The 26,286-nt window shown below is 33.2% G+C and overlaps 2 protein-coding genes across 2 annotated transcripts in view; one reads left to right on the forward strand and one right to left on the reverse strand.

Moving 5' to 3' along the window:
- The window catches only part of LOC111696881 (TOG array regulator of axonemal microtubules protein 1), a 32,767-nt gene extending 26,183 nt beyond the window's left edge, over window positions 1-6,584 (forward strand). Inside the window, exons 21-24 of the mRNA XM_023466645.1 lie at window positions 1,119-1,154; window positions 2,208-4,155; window positions 4,461-4,510; window positions 6,073-6,584. Of these exons, the coding sequence (XP_023322413.1) occupies window positions 1,119-1,154; window positions 2,208-4,155; window positions 4,461-4,510; window positions 6,073-6,499 (2,461 nt within the window). The 3' untranslated portion in view covers window positions 6,500-6,584. The remainder of the gene's footprint in view (window positions 1-1,118; window positions 1,155-2,207; window positions 4,156-4,460; window positions 4,511-6,072) is intronic.
- Window positions 6,585-8,213: 1,629 nt separating this feature from the next.
- On the reverse strand, window positions 8,214-25,717 carry LOC111696895 (solute carrier family 28 member 3). Its single transcript, XM_023466672.1, has 22 exons — window positions 25,441-25,717; window positions 25,071-25,201; window positions 24,949-24,999; window positions 23,827-23,854; window positions 23,357-23,440; window positions 21,469-21,594; window positions 20,403-20,456; window positions 19,382-19,504; window positions 18,149-18,261; window positions 17,290-17,409; window positions 16,471-16,611; window positions 15,574-15,683; window positions 14,587-14,658; window positions 13,667-13,817; window positions 13,492-13,557; window positions 13,367-13,415; window positions 13,051-13,140; window positions 12,892-12,986; window positions 12,147-12,212; window positions 10,216-10,309; window positions 9,829-9,912; window positions 8,214-8,996 (listed from the first exon to the last, which is right to left on the reverse strand). Exons 1-22 carry the CDS (start codon window positions 25,715-25,717, stop codon window positions 8,935-8,937), a joined length of 2,187 nt encoding a protein of 728 aa, XP_023322440.1. The 3' UTR covers window positions 8,214-8,934.
- Window positions 25,718-26,286: the final 569 nt, after the last annotated feature.

Consider the following 26,286-nt stretch of genomic DNA (forward strand, 5'->3'; position numbering starts at 1 on the left):
TAAACGGCAGGAATAACTTTAAGTAACCTTGGCCGTGCTAGGTTCCCAAGCTAGTACTAAATAAATGCACAATTTTATATGACAAATCTAGAAGTTGCATGATTCCGGCACCTCACTTAATGCATATCGTATGAAGCTTATTTATGAAAAAGTAACGAAACTACAAATATAAAAAATTTACAATGCATTAGAAAGGCAGTGAATGGTTTAACATTTTATAAACATTTTTGATGCATTTTAATAGCTCAGGAAATCTTAAATTTTATAGAAATATCTTTCTAACTTTCCCAGTCTTAAACTTTTCTGTTAATTACATTTTAGAAGTGACATGTCCCATTGATCACGGTACCCTTGAAACCTTTATAAAATCATTAATGACGGAGATATCCTTATTGTTCAACCTGAAAATTAGATGTTTGTATCCTTGTTTACTTACACTGTCAACACCACACCTCACTCAAGTTTCAGCTAGAAAAATAAAGACATCTTAGTCATCGAAAAGTAATCAAAGGTTTAAAGGAGTATCGTTGTGAATCAGACATATTATAAACTTAATAGAAACTCATGTATAAAGAACTCAATAAAGGCAACTTTACAAAGAGAAACTCAATATAACAAGCCAGATGGAATCGATTAAAGCACTAACTTTGCACGGACATTTATTTTACATTATTATTAAAATACAAACTGAGGATCAACCGAAGTTAATCCTGGAATCATAGATGGAGCTAATTCTCCTCTCGGAGCTACTGGAGCTGTGATCGACCGCTCTCTTCTGATCCTTCATCAAGACTAACCCTCTTCTCGGGGACAAAATGGACGTTCAGTTTGCTTTCTCTTCCGACGAAAGCACCGTTATCCGTGTTCCCCCGATAAGGATTCCCAGGATTTGAATCTTGCTGCCCTGGAAATTTCCTCTGGCCGTTGATACCAGCTCCAGTAGTAACGGGTTAAATACAATCAATATTATTTGTTTGTCCAGTTCTCAACTCATGATAAAACTTAGCTTGGGTTGAATGAACTAGCTGTGTGGGTTTACAATATTCCTCTATCAATGGAGAAATTACGTCTAAAGACTTAATTTTTTCGAACAGAAAAAACATGTATTTTATATTTAGAAACACTGCTCGCTCCTCGACAGAGTCAGAGATTAGGTATTTATAGATTCAGGGGTTTACGACGTTCATAACAAAATAAAGGAACTGAAATTGTGCTAGGTGGATAACCTTCCTTTCGCCGGTTCAAATATTGAACCACCGATTCAAAGTTATGATTCTTGAGGCAGTAGCCAGCATAGTAGTTCAGCCATCTCTCCACTTAGTTAAACTCGGTCACTAAACATAATTATCTTAAACTCTAAGTAAATGATACCAATATCTTTTCAGCCTGATGGTTTACACTTTACATCTTTAAATCTTTAAACCTTCACTATGAGATGTGGCAGAAATCATAGTTTAAATATCAAAGGTCTCCGACATCAGGTTGCAAAGAGATATTTAGATTAGAAAACTAAAGTTTAAATTGTTTCTATTCTTTGTCTGCTGAAAAAAAAATCAATCTAAGTTTCGGAATTAAAGGAATTGAGTCTTAGCTACAAGTTCTGATTTTTCATCTCTATATCTTTGCAACCCAATGTCGCAAACCTTAGACATTTTAAACTATGAAGTCTGTAAGATCAAATAAGTTTGAATTTACACCATCTCGTTGCAAAGATTAGAAAATTTAAGTTTGTGGCAAAGAATTAATTCCTTACTATAAAATTCTTATTTTCAAAACGTTGCTTCATCTAAATATCCTATTAAATGAATAACATCTCATGTTATAAAATCTATAATATAATATTGGACACGGCAGGTTTAATGGAGTTTATTTTTAGAGAAAAAAATAGGATAATGATAATTAAATAATGCGTTCCTTTCATGACAAGGATAATTTACCTTAATACTTTTTAAGGCAATTACTCGTTACAATAGATCCTGGTGATTAATTTTTTCCTCCAATTAGGTTCAAAGTTGGGGAATACTAAAAACCAAATGTCAACTTCCAAAGTGAATTCAGACGACAACAAAAAGAAATTGTTCAAAGAAGTATGTTTTGCACAAAAGTTTTTTTTTGACAATTTTCCAGACAGTGCATTCAGTGGTTTTACTTGTGTTTTAGGTGGTTTAATCTAACTGTCAATATTCTCAATAAACTGATAATTTTAGGTATCGAGGCTTTTCTATCCTGCCTAGCAAGGTGTCCACCCCCTCATCCTATCCTAGGAACTCTGCCTGGTCCGCCAGGAACGGAGGTGTTCCTAGAAAACCCGGGAACGGAACACTACCCAACCTAGAAGGGAACTCAATACATACCTTGAGAACTGAGAGTGGTAAGAGGGAGCTGGGGAGAAAGATTACGCCTGAACCAGAACTCCCCAGATTGATCGGAACTAAATCTCAAGCGAGCACAGCGAGTTCCAGCGGTACAAGGGATAGTGGAATCAGTATGAATGACGTTGACAGTACAGATACTAGGGGTAGGGTCAGCTTCAGTAGACATAAACCACGCGGAGCAACGATTTCTGTGGATACTCTTCCCTTAAAGGGACAATCTGTACAAATATCAAGAAGAGAACAGATGGAACAGCAAAGAAAGATGTTTCAAGGAAAACCTGCTGAGGATCTCAGTGATACAGAAGATGATGTAGTTATATCAGCTGTGAACACTACCGGAGAGAGTCCGAGAACTCCAAAATATTTCCCCGGAGAATCTCCACTCATTTCCAAGTCCGGAGTTCTTCTAAACCCAGTAGAGAACTCACCCTTTAGCTTGAGAAGAAGAAATTTAACAAGATCTTCGGATACTGTTTCCACTCCCTACTCTCAGATCTCAGGGATATCAACCTATGATTACGAGGATGATTTCACATCAGATTCAGAATCTGAATTCTCTGCGCTCAACGCCTCCTCCGCCAAATCTAGCAAGATTCCGATTAAACGAAGTTCAAGTTTGCATAGGAGAAAGGATCTGCTCAGGAATGGAAGTTCAACTAGTTCTGCGGAGAAAACTAATACAAGTTCAGTGCCAGCCCATGTACCTGATAATAAGAGAAAAAAGAGCCCAGATACGTTTATAGATCAACTTAATACTGGACCTGTTAGAAGATCTCCCGTAGATCAAGGCAGTGCAGAGACCTTAAGAAGATCTCCATTAAATCAGGCTAGTCCAGGGACCCTAAGAAGATCTCCGATCGAGCAGTTTAGTCCAGGGACCCTAAGAAGATCTCCGATTGACCAGGTTAGTCCAGCGACCCTAAGAAGATCTCCGATCGAGAAGTTTAGTCCAGGGACCATGAGAAGATCTCCTATTGATCCTAGAAGTCCTCACAGTTCAATAAGTGCTACAGACCAGTATAGCCCTAAACTAACCAGAAAAACTCCAGATATGAACGGATCCAACCCAAGAACAGAACATGAGCTAGATAATGAACCCCACTCTGAGAAGAAAACTAATCCTAAACCTATCAAAACATCCTATTTAAAGTCTAAAAAAGCCAGTTACCTTAAAAAGGCTCCAAGAACAAAGAGTGTTTCTCCAGACAGAAAACCAAGGCAGGAGGAACTGTTAATACCAAATATCTACTCCTCCAAGAGCACAAATGATCTTCCCTCCGAACTCCCTGATGACGAACCCCCTACCCCTCATCCTAAAACTGAGCCTCCTAAACGAAGATATAATCAATCCATGAGTGTTCCTGCCACCTCTAACCGTAGAACTAAGAGTAGTGTAGTTTCCGTACCTCGGAGATCAACTGCAGGAAGTAACCTAAACCTCTCCGGTAACCAACAACTCCCCCTGCTAACTGTACCCTACTTGAAATCTCCGTATGACGGAGTAACCATCCAACCCTGGGCTAGACCAGATGAAGGATTACATAAAACCATTGATCAGCTTGAATCTGATGACTGGGAGAAAAATGTTGACGGGTTGACCGGACTACTCCGCCTGGTGGTTCACCACCCTGAGACTGTGATAGTTGAGTACAAGAGCTTAATGCAGCTGCTGCTGAAGCAAGTCAAGAACCTGAGGAGCCAGGTGGCCAGGGCTGCAGTGACTGTACTCGGGGAGATGTTTAACCATCTTAAACGCAATATGGAGAGCGATATAGAGAAGGAAAATACTGACATTTTTTTATCAATTTTAATCATAATAATATTTAAGTTAATTCTTCATAGCTTGTTAAATACTCATAATCCAGATCGTTTGATCTCGATATCAATTGTGGACACTTTTAATTTGATGATTAATACTTTATCTCTTTATTTCAGTTATCCGTTCAAGGTACGATTACCATGTGGGATATCGAATGAAGATTAAATTAATCTGCAGATTAACAAAAAACATTGATCACGATATCCACAGAACAAGAGTTCTGTTTTCTGTTTCTATTTCTGAAATGAAGAATGTCAATATTAAAGGTCGTGAATCCATTGCTTCTGAAAACTTGTGAGACAAACAAGTTCCTCAGGAAATACAATATTCAGCCAGAAAATTAAAAACAACTGTATTCAGAGCAAGGTGCTAATGCAAGGAAAGTTAACTACAGTTGCGTATACTCTGCGAACATATTGAAACCAGTTCTTTCTTGGCAGAATTTGTAAACAAGAATAGATGCATCAGTGTTCGTTTAGTATCCGAGGAGGTTAAAAGCATTAAATTTTTAAAATTTTGATAATTCACATAATATTTTTCTATGACCAGAATGTTTCATTGATTTTTTATGTGAAAGATGGATCCCATGTCAGGCTTCGACATCCGTCTTGTGTTTACATTACCGCCCAGAGACAGTACACTGCAGTACAAAAGATGCGTACACTTCTGAAATAAATTTCCTTGCATTACATCCTTGATTCAGAGCTGACAACTTTAGAATTGGATACCGTTAATCCTGATTGCTTAATCTGAATATCCAATGTGGCCACTTTTAATTTCCTTCTTAATCCGCATTTTTTCTCTCTTTTTGGATATCTGTCCTTTGTTTGACCAATGAGAGTTCACTCATTAAATTTCAAATTTCTCGGCTTCTCTGATTGGGTGTTTCGGTTTCTCCAAACACCACTCCAGATTGGCGGAGTTTTACAAACTCAAGATTATATTTATCTTAAGATTAACAAAAAGAGGAGATCATGTATTGATTTTGATATCCACAATTCTAAAGTTTTCAGCTCTAACCATTTAATTCTGATTTTTACATCAATATGATGGCTGAAAAATAACTGATTACTTGCCTCGAACTTTCAATTTTTTAGCATTTTAAAAGTAAGACAAGGCTTAGAAAATAAGAGTTTGAGGCAGTACATTGAAGACGACTTTCTATATAAATTGAAGACGACTTTCTATATAAATTTTGATTTCTAAAAAGCTTTCAATAAGCATGGATATGCATACAAATGGAAACAAAGAGATGCTGTCAATTAACAGCTTCTCTTTGTTTACTTGTAATCTTGTAATTTAAAAAACGCTTGTTGGGGATCAAAACTTTAATAGAAAAGTCGTCTTCATTGAATTGATATAATCGCCTACCACTGTATCGGTTCCTCTATCGATATTGGATCAAGAAAGATGATAAATATATAAACATGTTTTTCTTTTCTAAAACTAAAACGGAGAAAAGTAAAACTCATTAAATTTTTTTTACTTAATAATGTTGTTTTTTTAACCATTATTAAAAGAAGATCAAAAGAAAAAATGAGAAATATTAAAACGGTTTAAGAATAAATTCGATGACAAACAGAAATTTATTAATTTTGACTAAGGCTAAAAGTTTTCCGAATTATTTGTCACTAAAAAACAAATGCTTTCCAATCTTTCTAAACTTGAACTATTTAAATATAATTCAATCATTTTAGGTCAAATGTAAAATGACTTTTACAACTGTGCACTTTGCGTTGTGAATTAGACACACCTAGAGTTCTATAGATGGGGGCCATTTGAAAATACGTCCAAAGCATCTTTAAACAGTTATGAAAAACCTATTTCCTTTCAAATATTTTCCAAGGTTTTGTTTTCTTGAATATTGTATTTTTGTAGAGAGGACTGCAACGTATCCCTTGACCGGATGGTAGAAAACATATCTCCAGTAAGAACTATTTCAATCCTAACCGGAGAAATTCTTCATCACAAGAACCCTGTTATCCGGACTGCTGTATCCCGTCTCCTAGCTCTAGTTACAGATAGGATAGGAGCTGAGAAAGTCCTGAGTGGAGCTAAAGATATCACAGATAAACTACTTCCTGCTATTGCTAAAATGGCTGAAGATGGAAGCCTGGAGGCCCGGATTTACGCTAAAATGGCGCTAAAAACATTGATGGAACATCCGGACTTTGAGAGAGTTCTCAAGAGGAATGTGACCTCAAATACAATGTTACACATGGAGAAAATACTGGATCAGATTAGATCCACGGGATCAAGATCAGGATCAAGATTTAACTCTAGAGGATCAGGGAAAACTATTTAAATATTAACTTACTAGGCTTTTTGGGTGCTTCGCGTCCATCCTCTTTTTTAATTTTTTATTTTTAGCTCTATCTCATCTTCTCTTTGTAAATATAAAACAATAACAAAACTAATTTTTTCTCCCGCATTTTCAAAATTTCACAAAAATCAAACACTTAAATATACACATTTTGTTAATTTTGAGCATCCATAAGCCTTCCCTGGGATCATGTGAGGTTCCAGAAAAAAAGCTGGACCCGATCGGTAATTCAGCCGTTTTGACGTTTATCAGTTACAAACAAACAGACAAGCAAAGTATATTTATATATTAAATCATTTGAAGAAAAAAAACCCGTGACAAAATATCATTTATGCCTTTTTGATACCATTGAAACTGGAGTCAGTTGATTAATATTATTTGTTTCATTAGTCCATAAACATAGAACTTAAAAATCTTTATTTTAGATAAATTACAGTCTAACGATATTCTGGAAAATATATTATTAAGAATATTTTAAATATTATGTTATCATTTCTAACTGTCATGCCAAAAATAAAAGCATAGATAAAGGATAGATATGAAAAACTAAAATTTTTAGTTTTGTTTGTCATTACCAATATACAGGGTGTCCCACGAAACATTACAGTTGCAAGAAGACTTTAAAATAGTCTTTGAATTTTGTAATAATATGCAGCAGTCATAAGCTCAGCTTTTAAAACTACCGGAGAAATGAGAAATTTCAATCAGGACTAGGAGTAATTTGTAATTAATGTTTTAGACTTTTTGTTAAATGTAAAACGGATTCCATAAACTCTCACAATAATGTTTGGTGGGACATCTTGTATTTATACTAATTGTAAACGTAGTTTACTCATCTGGTAAAACTCTGAAAAATATTTATTTTTCATGAATTGTATAATTGGCATAGATTTCATTTCATGTTTTAAAGAAAATATATTGTCAAATATTATGTAAATACAATTATAATTCATAGGTTTTTAAATAAATCATCATTATATTAATTCTTTGATTGATTTTTTTCTTTTTTTGATAAACTTAAATTTGTTATTTGGTTGTCAAACTTGCGATAATACTCAAGCAGTCAATAAAAAATCAGTTTTAATGGAACTTTCTTGTTTTTTATATTACATAATACTTTTATTTTAAATAACGATGTTAACGGTTGTTTAAATATTGAAATAAGTAAATTTTACATACATAATGAAAATCTTTTGTAATTTTTTCTTCAGAGACTGTGACAAAAGTTTAAAAAACATTAAAAAAGTTTGCAAATTAGGTTTTGTTCAAAATAGACAAAAAAGATATTGATATTCAATTGCACAAAAAAATTTATTTAAAATGGTTTCTGTGTTGAACAAAACCAACTAATTTTAAAACTGAGAACTTAAGAATATTTTACAATAATTTACAATCTTTCTGGTTCAAGTTCAAGAGATGGAAACCCCGCTTTAAATTTTTTAATGCCTTGTTCTTCAATCCGTACTTTCCCGTCTACGCTCTTACTCATATTTTGTGCTTTCAAGGCCCCCCCCCCCCCCCCTCACAACTTATTGCAATTTCTATGAATCTCAAGTGCAACCAAACCAAGCAAACTTTTCTCTTTGCAAATTACTTCCGCCAATCCCGGAGTTAATTGTTTGCACTCATTTCGATAAACTTCAAGCCAACAGGAAGTTGTCTTATTAGATGGGCATTTTCGGCTTTTTTCATTTCGTTCGTTCATCGATCGTGAACGCCCTATTTCTTGCGTTTTTTAAATCGTTCTAAACTAAAATAATTTCATTTGTTCTCAACATTTTCGTTCATTTTCCAATTATTTCGTTCGTTTTCTCGCTAAAGGATCGTTCAGAAATATCGTTCGTTCAATAAAATCGTTATTAAATTTGTTTGAAAGATTCGTTCGTTCAGTATAAAAACCATCGTTATTTCTCTGAACGATCCAAGTCGTTCATTCCTCTTTCGTTTTTTAACGACACCATCTTTCACAAAAAAACCTTTGTCCGTTTTTAAAAATTTCGTTCTTTCACAAAAACGATGCACATCTCTAGCCGTCTCAGGAGGCTCAGCGAGAGTGAGGTGGCTTCTCTTAGGCTTCTGTAGAGTTCCCATGAGTTTGGGAGCTAAATGAATCAGAGAAAGTGAAAAGTCCTTATAGTGGAAAAATGTAAAAAAGGGTAAAACCTAGTCACATAAAATTTGTTTGTTTTCCCATTTGTTTACAAATCTAATTTTTTTCTTCTTCAAAGTTTAAATAATTTTTTCACGGGCACTTCAACTATATATTACATAAAACATACAAATACGAATCATTTACTATCGATTTTAATTGTACTCTTTATCAATAGTAAATGTGAAAAATTGAACGTTATTTGTTAAAACAATAACAAAATGTTAAGGTATTAAAAAGGTCTTTTGGAATAACAAGTATAGTCCCTTTAACCATAATCTTGTAGAAGTGTCCCAGCGACACAAGCTGTTAGAAAACATGATGCAGATCCTAAAAAATAGAATTATTATAAACTATACTGATTAAAAGAAAAAAATTCTTTAATTAAAATATAAATGTATTATGTTTATTAAAATTTTGCTAACATGCGATTTTCAAATTATAAGTTTACTACTTACCCTTATAAAGGCTGGGGGGTCTGAATCTATGTATAGCCTAAGCCCCCCTAGAAAAAGGCCTTAGAGAAAAGGTATAGGGTTGAAATGCATGTTCATAGCCAAATTTTTCAAGGCCAGCTCATTGAAGAAAAAATTAGACCAATAACTTAGGTTGTTTGATTTGGGTGCTAGGGNCTAGAGGGGGGAGCCAAACCCCCCCCCCCAGCCTGTTTAGGGTTAAACAAAGAGAAAATGGTAAATGACAGATTCTCTTTGTTTCCATGATTATATGTATCTATGCTGTTTGAAAGCCTGGTGGAAATCAAAATTGAAATCTAAAGTCGTCTTCATTGTATTGATATATACGACGACGTAATTAGAATATATGTTGAATGAACCGAAAATTAAAATTTTAGGTGGTTGTTATAAAATCTAACCATAAAAACATAAGTGGTGGTAAACTTGTTTAAAAGCAAAAGCGTCCTAGAAAGTCGTCGTTAATCCTATTAATATACAGGGTTACACACAAAGGATGAGACTTCAGAGACGGCTGATTTGTTTCTATATCATGACTTACTTGTTTCTTGCTTTGTCAGATAAATACGTAGGTCATTACACAACTATATTCAAAGCAGAAGACTTAGATTAGCTTTGGAATCATCACGCAGAGTTTCAGGTCGTCTTTACATTCTCATTATTGATGGGTAACCTTGTAACTACTATACCTGCTATAAAAGCTCTGAACGCTGCAGCTGATATATCTCCTCTTCTAGACGGGGCCATATAGCTTAGAACAGCAATCTGTATACCTGAACATATATAATCTAAAATTCGGTGATGGTGATGGACCAAACCTCTGTAGAGAAAAAATTAGATGTTAGTTCCACATTTTATTGAAAATAGATTTCGGTCTAGGTTGACCCTCGTCAGTTCTTGAGATTGTTCTGTCATGAAGATTGAAAACAAATAACTCTTCATCTATAATTTAGAATAATTTCAATGAATAATTGTAGTTTTTTACCCCAAATTTTATTCTTCTTTTTTCTTTTTTGTCGTGAAACAAAAAACGTCAGGAAAAAAAGAAAACTGTTAGTGGTTAAAGCAGGACTTACCAATAGATGCGGGGTTGGAGAAGCCACATAGTGCATAGGTAGCAATAGCTTCAGATCTACTTGATAACATTCCTTTCCTCACTAGATCTGTTAACTAAACAAAATATATATAGATAATATTTCTTTCCTCACTAGATCTGTTAACTGAACAATATATATATATATAGATAATATTCCTTTCCTCACTAGATCTGTTAACTGAACAGTATATATATAGATAATATTCCTTTCCTCACTAGATCTGTTAACTGAACAATATATATATAGAGATAATATTCCTTTCCTCACTAGATCTGTTAACTGAACAATGTATATATATATAGATAATATTCCTTTCCTCACTAGATCTGTTAACTGAACAATATATATATAGATAATATTCTTTTACTCACTAGATCTGTTACCTAAACAATATATATATATAGATAATATTCCTTTCCTCACTAGATCTGTTCACTAAACAATATATATAGATAATATTCCTTTCCTCACTAGATCTGTTAACTGAACAATATATATAGATAATATTCCTTTCCTCACTAGATCTGTTAACTGAACAATATATATATATAGATAATATTCCTTTCCTCACTAGACCTGTTAACTGAACAATATATATATAGATAATATTCCTTTAATCACTAGATCGGTTAACTGAACAATATATATATAGATAATGTTCCTTTCCTCACTAGATCTGTTAACTGAACAATATATATATATATAGATAATATTCCTTTCCTCACTAGATCTGTTAACTGAACAATATATATAGATAATATTCCTTTCCTCACTAGATCTGTTAACTGAACAATATATATATATAGATAATATTCCTTTCCTCACTAGACCTGTTAACTGAACAATATATATATAGATAATATTCCTTTAATCACTAGATCGGTTAACTGAACAATATATATATAGATAATGTTCCTTTCCTCACTAGATCCGTTAACTAAACAATATAATGTTCAACTCGGACTGAAGTATAAGAACATTTGTTTAATTTAAGATACAACAAATATTGAAGTAATAATTTTTGTTTTTAATATTCGTGACAATAAGTAATATTTATAATTTTGTGTTGATGATGATCCAAAACTCATAGAGTAAATAAATTAGGTGTTAGTTCCTCATTACAAAAATATATTTCGGTCCATGGGTTGACTCTTTTCTGTTTCTTAGATTTATTTCTGTCATGAAGATTCAAAACAAACAATTGTAGTGTCGAGCTAGTATAGCTTTCTAATAACAGACTTAGAATGGTAAATATTATTTAGAAACCTTTTGTGAACTATGCTAATTAAGATATTCAAAATTTACATTTACAACAAAAACTGTAAAAGAATAATTCGTTATTTTAAAAACAGTCAAGCAAAGACAATTTTAATTAAGTCAATTAATTTCATGTTTTTTTTGTGCAGACTGGTGTAAAGTTTTAAAGGGAGTGTCTTGTCTAGCTATGGAAATGGAATGATCCGGAAATTTGTTGCGTAAACCGAAACAACGTTCCGGAAATTTCCGGTTTACGGTAAAAAATCGTTCCGGAATTCGAATTTCCGGGACCTTTTCCAAAATGGAAATGGAAAAAATTTCCGGATCATGTCGTACGTAAACCGTATTCCGGAATTCCGGTGGAAACAGTGAGCATGCAGTGTTGTAGAGACATTTTTAAGGATTCATTTGAGGCTTATGAAACGTTTAAAAGGCGTAAAATTAATTATCAATTAAAAAATTATTCTCAATATAAGTCTTCCAAAATGAACAATCAATGAGGATTTTACAGATCGAATTTGCCTCTTTCTAAACAAACATGCACCGTAAAGCGTCTCAAAGGTCTGAAATGAATCCAAACAAATTTCTCTACAATACTGTATTCTCAGCTCAACTATTATGTCTATCCAGACACTCCCTGTAAACGTATTTACCTTCTCATAAGCTACAAATTCGTTAACTATAGTTTTCAACCCTACCAGCAATGCAACTATGGAACACTAGAAAATAATATTCATTGAATTATTATATTCTTATTATATTTTCCTGGTCTTTTTCCTGGTCCTGGTCCTGGTCCTGGTCCTGGTCCTGGTCCTGGTCCTGGTCCTGGTCCTGGTCCTGGTCCTGGTCCTAGTCTTAGTCCTGGTCCTAGAGTTAGTCCTGGTCCTAGTATTAGTCCTGGTCCTAGTCTTAGTCCTGGTCCTAGTCTTAGTCCTGGTCCTAGTCTTAGTCCTGGTCCTAGTCTTAGTCCTGGTCCTAGTCTTGGAGTCTTAGTCCTGGTCCTTGTCTTAGTCCTGGTCCTAGTCTTAGTCCTGGTCCTAGTCTTGGTCCTGGTCCTAGTCTTAGTCCTGATCCTAGTCTTAGTCCTAGTTCTAGTATTAGTCCTGGTTCTAATCTTAGCCCTGGTCCTAGTCTTAGTCCTGGTCCTATTCTCAGTCCTGGTCCTAATCTTAGTTGTAGTCATAGTCGTAGTCATAGTTCTAGTCCTAGTCCTAGTCCGAGTCCTTGTCCTAGTCCTTTTCCTAATCCTACTCTTAGTTATAGTCTTAGTCCTAGTCCTAGTCCTAATTCTAGTCCTAATCCTAGTCCTAGTCATAATCCTAGTCCTAGTTCTAGTCCTAGTCCTAGTCCTAGTCCTAGTCCTAGCCCTAGTCCTAGTCCTAGTCCTGGTGCCATGACCTGATTACACTCTGTATCAGGACAAGTTCCAGTTTCACAACAATCATTAAACGGAACACATTCAACACCCATCAGGAAACTCAAGGGGTAGAATACTAAAACAAATATAAAACATAAAAATATTAAAATTGAAAAATAATGTTAATAATTTGTTCTAACCTAGACTGAGAATATATTCCAGGGAGAGAAAAGGTATTCCAACCATTCCACCAAACCAACCAAGTAAACTATTCACAAAACTCACAAACGCTAAAGATTTAAAGTTTAAGAAAAAAGAAAAAATTAATAGAAACTGAGTTCAGATTTTTTAAATTTGTTACTCCCTTCAATATAATCCGTTTGGCCGACTATACGCAAGATATATATAAATGTCTTGTTTTATTATATAGATTGTAAAAATTAAGTTTTTTGTTATCTGCCATATTTTTAATTGTAATATTCAAATTACAAACAAAAATAAAAGCACATATAATACCTATTACAGCAATCAGTGATGCACCTATGTTACCCACTATAAATACAGCCTAAACATAATTAAGAATTTTGAAATTTAAAAGTTTTTAAAATATTTTTAGATTTTTTTTAAAATACAAAATAAACCTGAAGAGCCCCATTTGAAGCAGCATCTAATATAGATAATGTTCCTTTCCTCACTAGATCTGTTAACTGAACAATATATATATATAGATAATATTCCTTTCCTCACTAGACCTGTTAACTGAACAATATATATATAACATCATCATTATTATTAGTATAAATAAAATTTCAAAACCAATTTGTTTATCTTACTTTTAGGAACAACAACATGATCAAACGTGGTTTTTGATTTTTTAGTTTCTGGATAGAATAGTTTAGCGTAGGCCAGGGCAGCTGGGGCGGACATCACGCTGGCAGTTAACAAATGTGAGGCAGATACGCCAAAACTAAAAAAATGTAAAAATAACTATAATTAACGATAAGATAAAAAAGTTAAAAAGGCCATAAGCAAAAAAGTTCAAATTTAGTCAAATATGGTTTGTATATATATACATATATATAATGTATATGGTGTAGAAAAATTTATATGACATGGAGAGTCAAGAGGATTTAGAAAATAAACGGACAAAAAAGAGAAATATAAAAAGAAGTAAAAAGGAAAAGCAAGAAAGCTATATAAAGAAAAGACAATAAAAAAGATTTAATAGAAAATAAATAAATATTAATAAAGTTTTCATCTTTGTTTGTTTGTTTGGCCGATCATAACTCAAGAACTCCTCGACCGATTTGCCTCAAATTTTGGCTGTGGAACTCAGGAGAACTACGGAAATGTTCTTAGTTTGGGTTAAGACTGAGAGTCTAAGTTGACTGGAACGACTTTAATAGCAAACATTTAGTTTCCTAGTAAATCGATCAAGTGCGGGTAAACGGCGGGAGTAATTATTTAAGTAACCCGGGTAACGCAGGGTTCCCTTGAAGCTAGTATAAAATAAATTACAACTAGCTTTCTCTTTGAAAAAAATAGAAACTAAAATCATCGACTATCAAAAAATTACAAACGTTTCTCTAGAAACATGAGGATTAGTCCGTAATCCTTTATCACCTAAAGGTTTACAGAGTAATCTTGCGAATTTGACACGTTGCTCTACAAATTAAAGATTACTTAAAATTACGCCATTCCTTTAATGTAAATTAAACTATGTTGACGGCAAATACCTGATATAAGCTGCCATTGCTGCCCCCGCCACAGTAGCAAATCCTCCTGTCATAACTGCATGAATCTCGGAACTAAATAGTAGCCAGATATTAGCTTTTTTGTCGTACGGCCGGCATGCGCCACACCGTTCCGTCTTCCGGCAATTACTACTTTTTTACATGGCACATTTGGGGCATACAAATTACAATTTTCACAAATCCATTCACGTCATGCAAAATATAAATATAAAGATGTTTTTAAATTTAAGTTTTGACTTGAAGAAAAGATGATTTCTTTTATTGTGTAAACTGCCCAACTTTGTTTTCCCAAAAATAGATTCAAAGTTTCCTTTTAAATGGCTTATTTTTGAAAGCATTATGCACAGTAAAAAATTTGCACCACACCCTCAACTAGGCTTTTGGTGCAGAACACTGACTTTTGGTGCGTTCTGTGCAGAACACTGACCAAAGATATAGTAGTGTTAAGTGCGGAGGGTGATCATATTATTATTAACCAATTAGAATTTTTTTCACAATACTGGGTTTTGTACTGACACCCTCTCTTAAGTTTCGGTCGCTGTATATACAGGGTGTCCTAATAAATATGGGAATTCAGTGACGAATTCTATATTGTCTTTCAAATAATTCTTTGATTGAGTTCAGTGATACCTACTGAGAAAGCTGTAATCTGTAAGAGTTTCGTCTGCTATGTTCACATTTTGTTTCTTATGTTTTGACTGCATACGGTTGTACTTAGTAAAACAAAAAAAATTACAGTATACAAACAGAGTAAACTTGTCCGTCTTCACTGTTCATCTTGAGGAGACATTATAAACACATCTTTGCAGTCTTTTACCCTTTTCATAAAATAAAATCTAGCAGACATAATAATATAATGGCTTTTGAAATTAGGTATTACAATGCTTATTCATAACAAAGATGATATCGAATTCGTCACTGAATTCCCATGTTTCTTTGGGACACCCAGTATTCTAAAGCAGCCTGTACCTTGTCATCTGTGGTAGATATGGTTTAATTAGAAGAGGAGCTTCAGATTGTCCCAGGAATATATTTGCTGCCGCATTCACAGACTCGCAAGCAGTTGTACCAACTGTAACCTAAATATTCAGATATCCAAATATACATGGGAATTAAGTTATTTTAACCCAGTATATCCCATTTAAAACATTTTCCTTTGAAAATTACTGGTAATGGTATTTCCAAAATGTGATTTCCAATTTTTGCAATTTTAAAATTGACAGATATATTTAGAGATTTTTCCAGATTTCAATTTTTTGGCTTTGTGTAAATGTTTAATATCTCCGTCAATTTTTAAGAGGTAGACGAATATTAGGAAAGCATCTTTTTTGTTAAACTCTAAACCATTTATGAATTATCAGATATCAAAGACGATTTTCAAGGTGTCTCTCAATGCCATAAAACCATAGAGAAAGAAAACTAAAGAGTTAAAAGGTTATCTCATAATACCCTGTAAGATGTAGACGATAAACCTTCCCAGAAGCATTTCTGGGAGTTTCATTGTTTACATCACAATATAAATTGAAATATTCTGCGTTTCTAAATAACATTTAGCTCTTCAATTTCCTTCCAGAAGGCTTTGTGTAGGACTTGNGTTCCATAACTCAATAATTATTGGTTTGAATTTCTATCTATATATAAGAAGGAGGGTTCAATACCCTTATCCACCTACACTGTTATATATTTAAACCTGCAAACATACTCGGAGTTCAATAGTCTTCTGGACTGAATCTGGACTGTTTGGCTTTATTCTGAGGTAGCATATTTTATGTGCATCATTTCTCCGACTTGGAGCAATGAACATATATCTGATTATGTACATAGGGATGAACCCTTGGTTGGGTTCACAATATATTAAAATATTACCTGTAGAATCCATCCTAGTTTCACAACTATCCATTGCATAGCGCCAACATAAAATAGCATTGCTACACAGAAATTGAAGAAGTATATTATAGAGAGAACACTAAAGAAGAATACTGTTCTTACACTTCCACTCTCATTTATCTAAATATAGAGAAGTATGATATAGAGAGAACACTAAAGAAGAATACTGTTTTTACACTTCCACTCTCATTTATCTAAATATAGAGAAGTATATTATAGAGAGAACACTGGAGAATACTGTTCTTACACTTCCACTCTCATTATTCTAAATATAGAGAAGTAGATTATAGAGAGAACACTGGAGAATACTGTTCTTACACTTCCACTCTCATTTATCTAAATATAGAGAAGTATATTATAGAGAGAACACTGGAGAATACTGTTCTTACACTTCCACTCTCATTATTCTAAATATAGAGAAGTAGATTATAGAGAGAACACTGGAGAATACTGTTCTTACACTTCCACTCTCATTTATCTAAATATAGAGAAGAATGATAAAGAGAGAACACTGGAGAATACTGTTCTTACACTTACACTCTAATTTATCTAAATATAGAGAAGTATAATATAGAGAAAACACTAAATATCCGTGGCTCAAATGGAAAAAAGTTTTGGGCTATTTTAGATTTTTTGTTTTGAATTCGAACTGCTTTTTTTCAAAGTACGAAGCTACAAAAAAAATGTCTTGTTATATAGGATTATGTATTTATAAAGACATATAAGAAAAAAATCTACAGAATTATGTGGAAAAATTATTCAATGAAAAAATTGATAAAAATAGAATAAATGTATCACCTCTCCAGCAACCTCTGCGGCTGTACCATTGAGTTGTGAAGTACTAAATGGTTTAGCATCAACCAGATATCCAAATACAAAACTAGATCCCGTATTAGTTAAAGCCAGGAAGGAAGCAACCTAAAAGACAATGAAAAGATAAGACGCGAATGGCAGGATGGAGGAAGAAAGATTTTTAGTAAATAAATTAAAGAAACTTTTTTATTTTGACTTTAGCAATTTATATTCATGATAAATTGGTGTTTAATCAAATATGAAGTAAGGAAATAAATTATGGCCAGCACGACCAACCGGTGCACGTGTCCATTTGAATATCCGTGCTGGGCCAACCTTTGCGGTCCTAGTTTGGACTGTGCCGCCAATTTACAATTACTAAAGCGGTAGACCTGTGTGCCAGAGAACATATACGTGAATATATCTCTTAAATGCTGAGTAAAAAATCACTAAATCGTCTAGTGTACTGTGTGAACTCAAATCAATTCCTGGACATTCTAGAATATATTTTGTCCAACGCAGTTTTATAAATTTGAATGTGAATATTTATATTCTGCCACTTCTAGAAAGTAAATATTAATATTCCTTAAATATAAAACAGCTTGCAAACAAAGTTGTTAACAAATACTTACAGCTCTGAACATAAATAAGGAAAAGTCTGTCATCTTTAAAAGGACTAGGAGTCGTTCCTGGGAAATGGAACGAACGAATTAAAAAATTAGGAACACGCCCATCCCAAAATTGTAAATTTTTGGATGGAAAAACCAAGATATCTTCTTCATTCGGGAATTTAACTCTCTAGATGAGAGGTTAGTTTAAGAAACGTATATTCAGTCCCCTAAAGATTAAGTTTTAAAAAAAATACCTTATTCCCAAGGCAACCAATGACAGCTCTGCCAACATCCCAGCGAAGTATAATTAGACCAAATATGAACTGAAGAATTAGACCCCACAAAATATGCCTCCAAACTACATATCCTAGACAAGTATTCATTTAAACAAAATATCAGTGATTTAAGGATATAATAAATTCGCTTTAGTAAGCAACATTTTCTAATGCTTGCTTGGATAGCTTGGATAGCTTGGATAGCTTAGATAGCTTGGATAGCTTGGGTAGCTTGGATAGCTTGGATAGCATGGATAGCTTGGATAGATTGGATAGCTTGGATGGCTTGGATAGCTTGGTTAGCTTGGATAGCTTGGATAGCTTGGATAGCTTGGATAGCTTGGATAGCTTGGGTAGCTTGGATAGCTTGGATAGCATGGATAGCTTGGATAGATTGGATAGCTTGGATAGCTTGGATAGCTTGGATAGCTTGGGTAGCTTGGTTAGCTTGGATAGCTTGGATAGCTTACATGGCTTGGATAGCTTGGATAGCTTGGATAGCTTGGATAGCTTGGATAGCTTGGATGGCTTGGATAGCTTGGATAGCTTGGATAGCTTGGTTCGTTTTTAAAAAACTTTAAAGGTTTTACTGAAAAGTTTTACTAAGAAACTGAGTTTTTGCCACAAACTCAAATGGTCCAATCCCTATATCTTTGCAAACGAATGGTGCAAACCTGTAATTTCAAACGTGGACTATTTGATCAACGGTCTACGACATTGGGTTGCAAAGATATAGGAATTCGAAAATCAGAGTTTGTGGTAAAGACTCAAGTCCACAACACTTTAGACTGAAATCTAATATACCTTCAATCATAAGTTCATAACTCCTTTTAAATTATAAGCAATTGGAATAATAAATTTTCTATTCCTGGTTTGCTGTCTAAAGTCCATTTCTTTGCAACTTGACTGTGTAAATTTCTTTGATATTTCAAACTCGATAGATATAACAGAAGTGCTAGTTTAAAATATCCAAGGTTTACGACATTAGGTTGTAAAAATATAGGGATTAGAAAATCAGAATTTGTGGCAAAAACTCATTTCCTTTCAAAAATTTTCAGTATATTTTCTCTTTTTTGGACCTTTTTTTTCATGTGCCTGGATAGAAGCTAGTATGTAGGAAGTATAATGCTATACCTGGATAGAAGCTAGTATGTAGGAAGTATAAGGCTATACCTGGATAGGAGCTAGTATGTAGGAAGTATAAGGCTATACCTGGATGTTTTGAGAATATAAATCCAAGGAAAATTAGAACTATGATGCCCAGAGCAGAGTATAGACGGTGTGGTTCATCTCTAGTATCAACCAGGATAAATATACACACAGACACCGGACCAACTATAGAACAAGAATATGTGATACTAGAGCCCGCGATTTTATAGGTTCAGCTCGAGTCATAATTCCATAGAACCAGGTTTTAGACTAAATCACAGATGGCAGTTTTTAGACTCATTCTAATCAAATCTTTAGAATCCGTCAATTCCAAATATAAAAATCCGCCAAATATAATAAATCAGTTTAATAAACTCAACTATGTGGATAATTAGTTGCAACTTAAATTCTAAAGCTGAACTGCATAGACCTAGATAAACCAATTCCCTTAACTTGGTTCACATTATAATCTGTTCAGCCACTTCTTAATAGCTATTCAAGATCTAGATTTGGGTATCTTTCTTTACAGTTTATATATCAGTATTTTAAGATGCAGAAAAAACTAGTGAATATGTTCAATATTTATTTTGAAATGCCGCTAAGGATATTTTTTATTTTAACTGATCAATCATAATAGTTACAGAATAGTAAGTCTTTGGCCTGTGTCCTGTGACTGGTATAGCGACGTTTTTTATAAGAAAAATTAAAGGGAGACGACTTTCATTCCATTTTTTTCTGGTTATTACTGTATCTGGTTATTGATATAATTGTATAATTTACAAAGGTACAAACAAGAGGTTTGCAATTGCAGGATGTCTTTTAGAAGCTTCTAAACTAATTTTTAATCCATTTTAAAGACAAAAAAAATAATGTTCTAAATGATGAATATACATTCTTTTAAAAACTCCATCTAAATATCATACTTAATTTTTCTCTCCTGATCATTAAGGAATGTTTGCGTTTAGCACAAAACATTTTTAAAGCTGAGAACATTTGCTGGTTGATGTCTAATTTCAATCTTTTTCCCCCAAATCCTCGAATTCAATCTTGAGAACGTAAACCCTTGTCTAAAAGATTGTCGAACCTGCGTAGACAATAATGTTGAATAATCTCTCTGGGACACGAGCTCTAACATTTCCTAAATATCAGCTGTATACAAGTCGAGTATAAAAAAGCAAAATAATAATCAATTTAAAGGGACAGTAAACGTAATTTCAAGTGCAACCCTCTATTTGTAGAGTGTCATGTCAAAATCTCAACTAAACCCTTATAAGTTTTGATGCTCAATAATGAGTAAGATTTTCAGTTTTAAAATTTGATAATTTTTTTCTTCAATTTTGGTTTTTGTAAAAGTGATGTTTTAGTGGCCCTCTATATGAAGCTGGCAATGCCCGATTCACTACGGTAACTTTTAAAGCTTTTTATGATCAAGTAGTATAAGATAAATACATTTTGTTTCTTTAAACAGTTTATATTCATTTCTCTGCAAAAGTGACTTAATTGTGCATTTCTATATAGAAGCAATATATGCATTATCAGAATTGAGCACTTTTTAAGTTAGGAAAACGACTGTATCTTCCCCTTTTAGGATCAAATAAGGGTTTAAAGGATACCGTTGTAAATCGGGCATTACAATCTTTGCATGAAGGGTTACTTATATATCACGATTACACATATATCTCCATGACGAAATATTCCATATAATTGAACAGAGAAAAGCTCGAAGGGTATTATTGTGAATCAGACATGCCCCTCTTGAAATGGATTATGTAAGGTCACTAGAAATTGCAACCACAGTCCCTTCAACACTTTGTTCTTTTATTCTAAAATTTAAACATTTTTATAAATGGGATGTATTATGCATAGGCCGAAATAAAATTTGATTATGACATGTGACATGTTATTCAATATTTCAGCATTTAATTGTAATGTCAAGTCTGTATTAAACATTTTCCAATGTTTCTTTTAAATTGTGTTTTCAGTATTATTTAATTTTTTCTTGTATCTTTTTTAATGTGTTTAATTGTATATATATTAATTTTAAACTTTTGGCGGTCAACATTTTTTAAATTCAAAATTTATTTTTAACAGTTTTTAAAATGATATTTGATTTAATTTTAATTCTTAATTTTCTTTATTTTTATGATTACCTAATGCTCTCGAAATCTTTTGAATATGTTTAACAGGAAAATTAGGTTTGATGAGATAGTAATATATAATTCCTATATATACAACCACAGTTATTATTATTAGGAAACCTACATCAGTACAGTAATCTAAACAACAAAATTTCATCAAAACTTTTACTTAGAAAAAAAAGAAATTCACAAATAGAACAATAAATTTTGTGATTCCGAGTGTAGAGTACGAACAAATCGATATAGGTTCTGAGGAAAAAAACAACAAATCATTGTGAAGACGACATGTCTGGGAACGGATATTGAATGGTTTACCAAACCAAATAATTTCAAAGTAAAAAATCACGTTTTCAAGGTCATTCTTCAAGAAGAACTATTTCAGGACGGATTCGAAAATTTTATAGCAATACTCTCTCTGAAGTTGTTTGTAGTTTTTGCATAGAATAGTCATAAAAAGTATTTGTTCTTTTCTCAGGGTCCTGTGTCGGTTTTTTCTTACTCGGAGCTCGGAATCGTAATTTTTCTCGAAGTACTCCCAAGTCACAAAACGGAGAGAAAAATCAATGCCTGATTTTAGCATGCATCGGAAGTCGAGACTTATAACACTGTGAAATTGGACACTAGACACTAGACACATTAACTCTTAAAGGGACAGAGCGGCTATGTAAGTTAGTTAAACTTAGTATGCAGTGTTGTGGAAAAATTATCTAGGATTCATCTGAGACATATAAAACTTTTCCACGATGTAAAATAACTGAGTTTGAGCGCAAAGTCGACGTTTAAAATCTTGAATTTGGGTGGGAACGTTTTTAGAATCGGTTTTTTTAAATCATTAAATAACGCCGACGAAAAATACAGTAAAAATTCTATAGTAAACTAATTGGATGTTTAGGAACATATTTCCCAAAAGAAATTTATCAATAAATCAAAGTTAGAATTAATTATTTCCTTTTTATCATTATATTGAATTTCTTATTTTCTGTAAATTTGTTCGCAGATTTCTTCAAATTCTTCAAATGTCGTCTTTTTGATAAAAATTCCAGAGAATCTGCAGAAAATCTTTTTGATAAAAGAGAGATTATAGAAACTTATAATTGAAATAATATTACTTATTTTCGATGATAAGAGTTGATTTTTATTTTCTCAACTTGTTCCTAAACAACTAATTAGTTTACTGTAGAATTTTATTTACATTTTTTGTCGTCGTTATTTAATAATTAAAAAAAACAATTCTGGAAACGTTTTTACCCTAAAGTACGATTTTGACAGTCGACTTTGCACTCTAACTATAAATCTTTTAAACGTTTCATATTTCTCAAATGAATCCACAACACTGCATACTCAGTTTAACTATCTTACATAGCCGGTCTGTCCCAAGTTATGATTTTGAATAGTCCAATGAACATGAACACAACAAGTGTGCAGTTATAAACAGACTCATTTCATTTAATAAGTTTTACTGCTAATATGGTAATATTTTACTTTCAAACCACGTCAAATACAGTTTGTTTAAATATCGTCTTCCTTTTCCACAGTTTTATATGGGTTCCATTATAGATTTTAACTTTCTAGCTCCTTTAATATGATTTTAATTTAAAGATTGATATCTTGGAAAAAAACATTGCCTAGAACTCAAATTTTTAATTTTTGATATAATATTGTAAACCTTTGCAAGCAAATCTATAGCAGAATTCACAATCTGAAATATCAAAGGTCTACGACATAAGATTACAAATATATGAGGATAATAAAAGTTTAAGGCGAATGATAAGTTCCTTTAAAATACATTAGAAAGATGTAATAATGTAATAATCGTTAAATTTTATCATGTTTTCCATTTTTTTTATGGCAAAAAGTAAAATTAATTTTCATTAATTTAATAAGGATGAAATTAGTTTTCCTAAATTGTTTTGTGTTGTAGAAATCCCGTAATGTATTGCTGCAATAAAATATGCATTGTAGAGGCCAGCAAACAATATTAGAACTACAGTACACAGCAAATAATGTAGTTTCAAATTCTTATCATATAATATATATATAACTATCTCATATGTAAATTTTAAAAAATATTTTAATTTATGATGATAAACAAATTTGATAATATAGGATATTAAATTTGATACACGGGCAGCTGTCGTACATTAGAATTTCCGAGCCGGGTCAACCTTTCCGGTCCCAGATTGCACTGTATCGCCCGGACATTGGGTAAATAAAGCAAACACTCAATTGGACTAGCCGCACCGGTGCAACAAGGTTGACGTGGTCAGGCTTTAGGTTGAATTTACTTTTGCTGAAGGGTCAGGGGTGCGTGAGATGTAAAATTTAAAATTAAAAACTTTGTCGAATTATTTTCTAAAATGTTTGCTGTTCCTAGAGTTCTTACTAGCTTACTGTTCTTCTACACGGACAATAAAATATTCATTTTCATAAACAAAAACTTGAAAACACATCAAAACTTTAAACAGATTAACAGAAAAATTAATGTAAAAAATTAAAAGGGAAAACTTAATTGGCAAAAATGCATGAAGACAAGATTTAGAACAAATCAAGAACAATTACAGAATCAAGAAGAAAAACAAGAACGAGATCAAGAACAAGAACACAAAAAAGAACAAGAACAAAAACAAAACAAGAATATGAACCTTTACAATATCAAGAACAAGAACAAGAAAATATAAGAACTATGAAAAGAACTAAAACGTGAACTAGAAAAAGGGTACAGAAACAAGAGCAAGATCAATATTAAGATAAAGATCAAGATCAAGATCAAGATCAAGATCAAGATCAAGATCAAGATCAAAATCAAGATTCTAACCAAGTACAAGAGCACATTAGTATTTTAGAGCAAGAATGAGAGGATGAATCTTGTCTTTCAGTCTCTCTCATAACCTGCTCCCGTCAACAACAAGCAACTCACTCTCCCAAACCAGATCTAACCAGCTGACCCGGCTGTATCATGGCGGGAAATCCAGTTCAACAAACATGAATATTACATACAGGCTCCTAGAGTTGTATAAAGCTGGAGTGAGTTCTGGACTAGATTTGAAATTACACCTGTGGTCTAGAGATGGACAAGAATTCTTCTCTTTTACTCNATAAAACAATATAGTTCCCAGTATACTCTTTATCCTCAAACTCTACACTAGGTTTATAAAACAATATAGTTCCCAGTATACTCTTTATCCTCAAACTCTACACTAGGTTTACAAAACAATATAGTTCCCAGAAAATCCGATTCACAACGGTACCTTTCACTGATTATCAACGACAAAGAAATCTCAACATAAAACGGAATATTCAATGCAATTTCAAATTAGTCAGAGATTGAAGCGTGTCATCAAATATGCTTCATCTTCTTACAAAAAAAAAACAAGTATATTTATCGTGTTTACCACCCTGTAACCTTGTCAGCTAGAATAAAAGAGATATTTTTGCAACGCCATTTTTAGAAAAAGGGTAAATATGTTTAGCTGTGATGTGAAGAATATTTACCTGGAACTGGAAGAAAATGTCTCTGTTCTTGACCCAGCCATATCTTCGGGATTAAATTTAATGGATCCAGGTTTACCGTTTAGGATTGGTTCCTTGGTAAACCCGGGATTGTCAAGTCCCACCTTTCTCTTCCTCATTCCTTCCTCCTCATTCTCCTCATCCACTTCCTTCTCCTTCTCCTCATCCTCCTCTTTCTCCTCCTTCTGCTCATTCATGACCTCATCTACGTAACTTTCGACATCCATATCACTAACTTAAAACAAACAAAAAATTAAAATAATCGTTTAAACCAAAACACTCGATCAAAGCTAGCCTAAAAGACTAACCAGAAAACTCTAAAATAAGAAGACGACTTTATAATAATCCTTGATGGGGGTAAAAAGCATAGATACTTATTAAATTACTGTCTAAATTAAATGGGTCTGATTACATTGCAAAATTTCTGTGTCCCAAGCTCAATGGACTATTTAAAGTGATCATTTAAGTGTAAACGTCCAGAAGTCCAGCAAGTGTCAAAAACCTTAAAATTTGGATTGTCCCAGGCTTCTGGGACAGTCCAAACGTCCTGGGACTGTCCCAGGCTTTTGGAAGAGTCCCAAGTTCCGGGACTGTCCCAGGCTTTGGGTCTCTGAGATTGAGAAATAAACTCCATGGTTTTGGGACTCTGGGTTTTTGGGACAGTTGTAACGTCCCAGGCATCTGGAAGAGTCTCCAAGTCCCGGGGCTGTTCCAAGCTTTTTGATCTCTGAGATTGAGAAATAAACTCCATGGTTTTGGGACTCAGGATTTTTGGGACAGTCCCAACTTCCCGGGGCTGTCCCAGGTTTTTTGCACAGTCCCAATGTCCCGAGACTGACTCAGGCTTTTGGGTCAATTGAGATTGAGAAATAAATTAAATCTAAAAAGACTTGAACCTTGTCCTTAACGATAATGAGAACATTTCTGTCCAAAAACTATATAACACTGCGAACCAAAATAACAGTGTTGTTAATAGTTGAAGTAGTTTTGTGGATTTAAGAGCACAAAATGTTTGGATTGTTTGTATTTAGTTTAAGTGAACAATGACCTCCACTGCGCTAAAATAATTGATGCATTGTATTTAAATTAATTTCCTTCATAAAATGTATACATATATATATTTATATATATATACAGGGTGTCCCAAAAAACATGGGAATTCAGTGACGAATTCGATATCGTCTTTGTTATGAATTAGCATTGTAATACCATAATTTCAAAAGCCATAATATTATTATGCCTGCTAGAGTTCATTTTATGAAAAGGGTAAAAGACTGTCAAGATGTGTCTTTAATGTCTCCGCAAGATGAACAGTGAAGA

Source organism: Eurytemora carolleeae, unplaced genomic scaffold (assembly GCF_000591075.1).
Source record: "Eurytemora carolleeae unplaced genomic scaffold, Eaff_2.0 scaffold186, whole genome shotgun sequence".
NCBI classification, from domain to species: Eukaryota; Metazoa; Arthropoda; class Copepoda; order Calanoida; family Temoridae; genus Eurytemora; species Eurytemora carolleeae.